General features: G+C 41.1%; 1 protein-coding gene across 1 annotated transcript; it reads left to right on the forward strand.

Moving 5' to 3' along the window:
* The first annotated feature begins 2,049 nt into the window (after positions 1-2,049).
* On the forward strand, positions 2,050-4,616 carry LOC130735945 (uncharacterized). Its single transcript, XM_057587812.1, has 6 exons — positions 2,050-2,476; positions 2,576-2,626; positions 2,686-2,954; positions 3,142-3,163; positions 3,275-3,294; positions 4,458-4,616. Exons 1-6 carry the CDS (start codon positions 2,050-2,052, stop codon positions 4,614-4,616), a joined length of 948 nt encoding a protein of 315 aa, XP_057443795.1.
* The last annotated feature ends 2,924 nt before the right edge of the window (positions 4,617-7,540 follow it).

Genomic DNA, 7,540 nt, shown 5'->3' on the forward strand with positions numbered 1-7,540 from the left:
CATGACACATATATCAACACATCCTAGATTAACCATTTAGCACATAGCATGTAAATCAATATCAACACATCCTAGATTAACCATTTAGCACATAGCATGTGAATCAATATCAAAAACAAATCCAGCGATAAATAATCATCATTATCAGCCGAAGCCTCAGAAAACATTTCCCAGTCAATCACAATCAAGTGCATAAACAATAAATCAAGTCGAATTTGTCGACACCTAAAGCATTAGCTAGTATTCAGTGAGTAGCCCTCACCTGTAGCTCCTCTAGTGCGATCCTGCAGCGTTCCTTCACAATCTCCTCCTTCCGCTCCTTGGAATTCCTCAAACGAACCATAGAGCGAAATCACATAATTCAATCACAATCAATCAGAAACTCAACAAACAATAATTACTAAGGTTACACGAAGCATTATAAATTCCAAAGTACGATAATCTAACGCGATAAGACGAGTTTTCGAAAAAGAGAAATTTTCCTCCCCCCATTGAGGGTGCTCTTGGCCACACACACTAAATGTGTCCGGCGCTTTTTCTTCGATCAAACTTGGTTCCTAGGTTATCATTAGTCGTAACTAAGGCGAATTAAAGCTCGGAAAAATTATCGGATCGAAAACTGACGCAGGGGTATTTTGGTCAGTGTTTTTAGCTCAGAATTTCAAAACTGGAATTTCGAAAAAAAAATTAGATGGGGACGTCACCAACGACGTTTATGACAACTAATCCTACTAGCGCTAAGCTCAGTCGAGAGTTTTAAGTCTAAAGGGCGAAGCTTAGGTCAGAAAATGGGTTTTTGAGCAGAATTGAAACTCGGCGGCAATTCGGCGAGATTCGGCGAAATGTATTCCGCTAAACATGCTTTTGGGCATGCAGGGAATAAGTTTAGACAGAGAAATCGAGTTATTTTGACAGCTTTACAAAAAGCTCGAAACTTTGAGCACAGAAAGACATAGAGAAAAACGACAGAATTGACGATCAGAAGTAAGCAATAGCATCTATACCTCGAGGTCTTCGAGTAGCAACTGTCGGTGCAGCGATCCGGCAAGAAACGGCGAAAATATTTTCTCCCCTCCTTCTCCTCTTGCTCGCGGGTTTGGTGGTGATGGTGTTGGAGAATTTTTGATTTTTTTTCAAGCTATTTATAATTGATGGAAAATGCGGAAAAATGAAAATTTTGCGATTCCGATTTTTCCTGTGCCTTCCTCTGTGAATTCTAAGATAGGTTCTGGTGACATAATTCCAAAACTAAAAATAGGTTTCTTGGAATTAAGGCAAACGATCCAAAGTCGGTGTAAATTTATTTTACCCGAAAAACTATTTTTTGCAGTTGATGTCCGATGAGAAAACTTCTTTCTGGAGAAAGATTAGAAACCTCGAAAAAAATAGGTGTGCGCGTGTGGAATCTTCGTTTGAAACTATGGATAGAAAAAGTCTTCATCGACCGTTTATTTTAAGTTTCTTAAGCTATCAGGGATTTAGTTTCGGCAAACCTCCGAGAACTAGAATCGGATGTTCGTACATTCCAGGGTTTCGTATCGAAACACTTGTCATGGAAAGGTTTAAGAGAAGTTCTAACATTTCTCTGAAGATTTTTGGAATTAGTTTCTATCGTGTCTTTAAGTGCAAATTAGTCGTTTACTAACGCTCTTGTCCTAGGTATAAGCGAATACTACTTGCGCTATAACTTATATCGATTATAATGTTAACCTTAAACTTTTCCTGAACTATCTCCTTCATAAATTTATTCCATTTGATGAACACTTGTTCAGTTTTCCTTCACGTTAAATCGAAACTAATCGTGAATAGAAATTTTATCGATTTATTCTAAGCTTAAAAACTTGGGTCTCACACCAGATGTCCCAAACATCTCCACCACTGCCAGAAAACGGATGAAAGGTAAGAAAAATCCTCAACATGTTCCTGATGCTCCTGTGGACAATGTGTCCTTTCATTTTCCAGACTCTGCTCAGAGATGGAAATATGTGGTTCAAAGGAGGCTTGTTATTGAAAGGGAACTGCATGAAGATGCCTTAGAACTCAAAAATCATGGAGGTTGTTTCTACTGCTGGTTTGTTGAAGACTGTCAAGGATCTTGGCAGATGTTTTGACAAGCTTGTTAGGGAGTTCATTGTGAACATCCCTGCAGATTGTGATGATGCTTCCAGTACTGAGTACAGGAAGGTGTTTGTGAGGGGGAAGTGCATCAACTTCTCTCCTGAAGTAATCAATGAATTTTTGGGTAGAAGCCCTGTTGTGGTGGCTCAGGGGGAGCCTGATTTGAATAGGGTTGCTACAACCCTTACTGGGAAGTTGGTCAGGAAGTGGCCTAAGAAGGGATTGCTTCCATCTGGGAGGCTTACTGCCAAATATGTTGTTCTCTACAAGATTGGTACCGCAAATTGGATGGCCACCAATCACTTGTCTGGTGTGACTCCACCTCTGGCCAGAATGCTCTATTTGGTTGGAACTGGAGGTGAGTTTGATTTTGGAAAGCTGGTTTTTTAGCAGACTCTTAAGCATGCTGGATCATATGCTGTGAAGCTGCCTATTCTGTTTCCTTGTCTTCTCTCAGAGATCATTGCACATCAACAACCTACTATTGTAAGGGCTGATGAGTCTCACGGTAAGAAGCCCCTGCCTTCAAGTTTGACTACCGGTTGTTTGCTGGGACACATGTTCCAGACATTGTGCTCTCTGCAACAAAGGGAACTGCTAATGCCAGTGGCACTAAGGCAGTTGGTTCTAGCAAGGAAGACATCTTGGCTGAGTTGAAGGCGGTCTCCAAGTCTCTTGGTGACACTATTCAGGCTTGCAAGGTCAGAAAACTCAATGTTGATCAACTCATCAAGGCTATGTCAGATGTTGCAACTGCTGCTGCTGAGAAAGAAAGTGAAGAAGAGGGAGCTGAAGTTGTTGCTGGTGAAGAAGCAGATGCTGAGACTGAGGAGGATGTAGAGGAAGAAGAAGAGGAAGACAATGAAGATGAAGATGAAGAGGATGTCACTGGTTCTGAGAGTTCTGCAACTCAGAGCACATCTCTTTGATTTAGTCTTTTACCTTTGGATGTATTTGAGCCCTGTGTGGCTATGTGTGCTTCTTATTTGCTCCTGGTCTGTATAATTCTTGAATATGGTGTAGCTGACTTCTGTGGATAGCTCTGGTAAGCACTTAGATGCTATTCTGTCATGACTACCTTTGCCAAATTATGCTAATAAGGGGGAGTAATTAGTATTTGGTTATCTCTGGTATTTGGTAGCTGGTTCTGTTATAGCTTTCTGCTATTGTGGTCTGGTAGCTTCTTGCTACTGTGCAGTTGTGTGTTCTATACAAACAACATCTTGTTGTTTGTGATAGTTAATTGTGTGTTGTTGTGCTAAACTCTGATATGGTATTCTGCTGCACTGAGAATGGTTCTGAGATGGAAATGTGCATAGCTAATGCTACTAGCTATGTTGATGTGTAAGCTACCTTGTTTGTTCGATGCTCTTCTATGTTGATTCAAGTGTTTTTCAAGTTCCAAGTTGTTGAAGATTTATTTATGGTAGTGGATTGTATTAGCTAAAATTTTACAAAGGGGGAGATTGTTGTTCCTTTGTTGTGTTGTCTGCATTTTAGCTAAGTTAAGTTTTTTGCCAACATGTTAGACCATATGTCACAACATCTTGCCTGTGACATCTGTCCCTGCGAAACTTGCAATGAGATGGCTAGGTTTTATGTGAAGCTTCGTTCTGATTACTTGGTGATCAAGATAGGGTATTTCTGGAAGCTTCTGTGCGTCGTGCAAGGATTATATTATTATGTAATCAAATCGGTTTCAAAGTTTGATTTGAAGTTTGTGGGAGTTTTATTTCTGGAATAGGAAACTTTATATTGAAGATTCTTCTGCAGATTTGTTTCCTACTAACTCCTTGAGTGTTATGTGGACCTGTGCTCGTCAAAGCTCATCGAAGACAAGGCCTGGATGACTGCTATATATGAAGACTGAAACCTAGTGTTAGGTAGAGAGCTTCTGTTGAGTAAAACTAGGGTTTACTCTTGTCTGTGTTCACACTTGTTGTTCTCTCAGCTTATTCATGTATTGATTCTTTTGCTGAGAGTTGATTTTTTGTTGTTTGATCATGAGATATGTCTTTGCTCTTGTGTTGAGCTTTTGAATCACTGTGGCAGTGATTGAGAGAAAGTGAGAGGGGCTCTCATACTTAGGGAGAGGACTAAGTATTAATCACTTGTAGAGATAGGTAGAAAAGGCTGGGAACTGGGGCAGTTCTGTTAAGACCTTTTGTGTACAATTTCTCTGAATAGTGGATTATCTTTCTCTTGGGTGAAAACCCTCCAGACGTAGGTGATTTTACACCGAACTGGGTTAACAATCTCGTGTGCCTTGTCTCTGTTTATGTTCCTTATATTGCATATTCAATTAACTGTTTTGTATCATGTTGTACAAGATGTTGTAGACATCTGGTAGAACATCTGTCTGCGAGTGCCAGAATTTCAGTTTTGTTCTCAGCCCATTTGCAAAGCCCTTTAACAGAGAAATGTCCAGAATTGTCGAGACACCAAAGCAAGGAATCAGAGCGATTGAGGGCAGGAAAGATGGCATTGATACAATGTAGAAAATCGGCATAAACAACTTGTTCCCAATCAAAAAATTGCCTCCTGAAATTGAAATTCTAGACCCATCTACCCCGCACAAAAATGCCTACATTTGCGAGCTTATCTGTTTTGTCATTAGAGGTGGCAAAGATACGAGGGAAAGCATTGCGGAGAGGCATCGGGCCAGCCCAAGGATCAGCCCATAAATTGATGGAGTTCCCATTCCCCACCTTACACACAATCCCTTCTTTGATCCCTTTAGCTAGCAATGAGTCTTCTTGACTTACCTTAATGATGTCTTGTAAGATTGGGGACCAGCCACCACTATGAGAGATTGTGGAGTGCAGTAGTAGGCATTCATCATTTAAATAATATTTATGGGTTAGTATTTTCCTCCATAAGCTATCCCGCTCAACCCCGAATCTCCATACCCATTTGAGAAGGAGAGCATGATTTTTCCAAGCTATGAAACCAAGCCCAAGGCCGCCAGCTTCCTTTGGTTGGCACACTTGCAGCCAAGGGATCCATGCCACCCTCCTCCCACTCTCACCCTTGTTCCATAGAAAACTTCTTCGCTCTTTTTCAATCTCACCCACGACTCCCAATGCTGCTTTGTAGATTGACATCATGTTGGAGAAGAGTGCAGATTTCATGAGAATAATTCTACCGCTGAGGGAGGTAAATTTGGAATTCCACGATCCTTTTTTCGCCCTAAGTTTCACTAGCATAGGCTCCCAAAAGGATTTTCTCTTCGGGTTACCGCCTAGTGGCACCCCCAAGTAGATTAGAGGAAGACTACCCGGTGTCCAGCCGAAATTATTAGCCACCCTTAACACTTCCGACTCTGGAATGTTACATGCAATAAGTGTTGGTTTTGCCATATTGACTTTTAGACCAGAAGCATACAGGAACAGCAGGAGGGTGTTGCAAAGTCTATCCAATTGCTCCTCACTCTTTTCACAAAAAAGGAGTGTGTCGTCCGCAAATTGTAAATGGTTCAGAGCAAAGGTCCCTCCAAACCTAATACCAGTGAAGAAACCGTCCCCAAGAAGCTGATTCAGCATGACTGAGAATCCATTCACGCACAGGTTAAATAGAAAGGGCGAGAGCGGATCTCCCTGCCGTAGACCCTTATGGATATCAAAAAAATCAGTTGGGAACTATTTACCAAGATAGCCAGAGATGCCGAAGATATGCAGTTTTTTATCCACTCAATCCATTTAGTACCAAAATTCAGTTGATGTAGCATGTCTAGCAGATAGTCCCATTCAATATTATAGTATGCTTTGGCAAAATCTAATTTTAAAAGAAAACCGCCATCCGTGCTTTTGTTCAACGAATCCACTGCCTCGTTAGCTATCAAGATGCAATCAGAAATTTTCCATTCCGGAGTAAAGGAAAACTGGTTAGCCGATAGAAGCTTAGGCATAACCACTTGAAGGCGAGCAGCAAGAACTTTGGATATTAATTTATATACGCTGCCTATCAACCTAATTGGTCTATAATCAGCAACGGAATGAGGACTTGCTTGTTTCGGAATCAAGGAGATGAAGGCAGCATTGAGTCCCTTGACAAGCTTGCCCGAGACATGAAATTCATTGAAAACTCTCAAGACCTCTTCCTTAACTAGAGACCAGAATTTCTTGAAGAAATTAAGGTTAAAACCGTCAGGGCCTGGGGCGCGGTTTCCATCACTAGAACAAATGACATCCCATATCTCAGCTTCTAAAAACGGGGCTTCCAACGCTGACTTATCCGATGTGCTCAGCTTGGGGAGACCTGAGCACCTGAGTGTAGGTCGCTCTTTGACATCACTGGTGAAGAAGTCTCTAAAATGGTTAACAATAGCTAATTTGATTTGTGCAGGATCCTCCAGAATTGTCCCATTAACCGTCAATTTGCAGATATTTTGTTTGGCCCGCCTCACTCTGCTGATTGCGTGTGTAATTCAGGTTCCCTCTGATACGATTGTCCTACACGATGCTGGGACAAGAGGTTCGACAATCGCTTAACAATAAACAAAACTTAACAACAAAACAATAACACTCAGAAGTTGTTAACCCAGTTCAGTGAAAACTTTCACCTACGTCTGGAGGGTGTGCACCCAAAGAAAGGAAATCCACTATCTCAAGATTCAGGAATTACAGACACTCATGAACACCTCAGTTCATAGTTCACTTCCTAATCTACCCAGTGTATTTCTACTTAGAATCTCAACCTAAGTATGAGAGCCCCTCTCACTTTCTCTCAATCACTGCCACAGTGATTGGTAAACACAATGAACAATCAGAGTTTGAATGTAATCAAACAACACAGAACCCTTCTTTGCTTTATAGAATCAGTGAGCAAAGAGGATTCACAAATAACAAAGAACGAAGCACACTAACAAATCCTAAAACACACGATCTCTCTCTATCAGCTTCGGTCATCTTCACGTTTTAGGTCTTCATCCTTTTATAGACTTCAGCAGCGGTAGCATGGGCTTTAGGGTTAGCACGGGCTGAAGAAACAGATTCCAATAACAGCAATTTGAAAACGCAATCTTGATAGATTCGGTTTCTTACTGCACAAGTAAAGATAGAAATCAATCTTTTAACAAAGATTGTTTCAACAAATAACAACCCAACAACTAAAACCCTTCTGAGATAGTTACTTGCTCCTCAAGTAACTCAAAACATATCTTCAACAAATCTTCAGAAGGCCCATAACAGAAACACAAGCTGAGGACTGATGTCCTAGCCTCACGAGGTCAGATGCCACGGCATCTGCTTCGACAATCAGTTGTTTTGACAAAATGCAAGGCAACATGTTCCAACAATCTCCCCCTTTGTCAAATTTTGTCTAAAACAACTCACAATCAGAGAGGATAAAAAACTAGAGAGACAATTCTCCCCCTTAGTCAGAGCTCCCCCTCAAACTGATGCATCTACACAACCAACTACCA

The sequence above is a fragment of the Lotus japonicus genome, chromosome 2, assembly GCF_012489685.1.
Source record: "Lotus japonicus ecotype B-129 chromosome 2, LjGifu_v1.2".
In the NCBI taxonomy this organism is placed as follows: Eukaryota; Viridiplantae; Streptophyta; class Magnoliopsida; order Fabales; family Fabaceae; genus Lotus; species Lotus japonicus.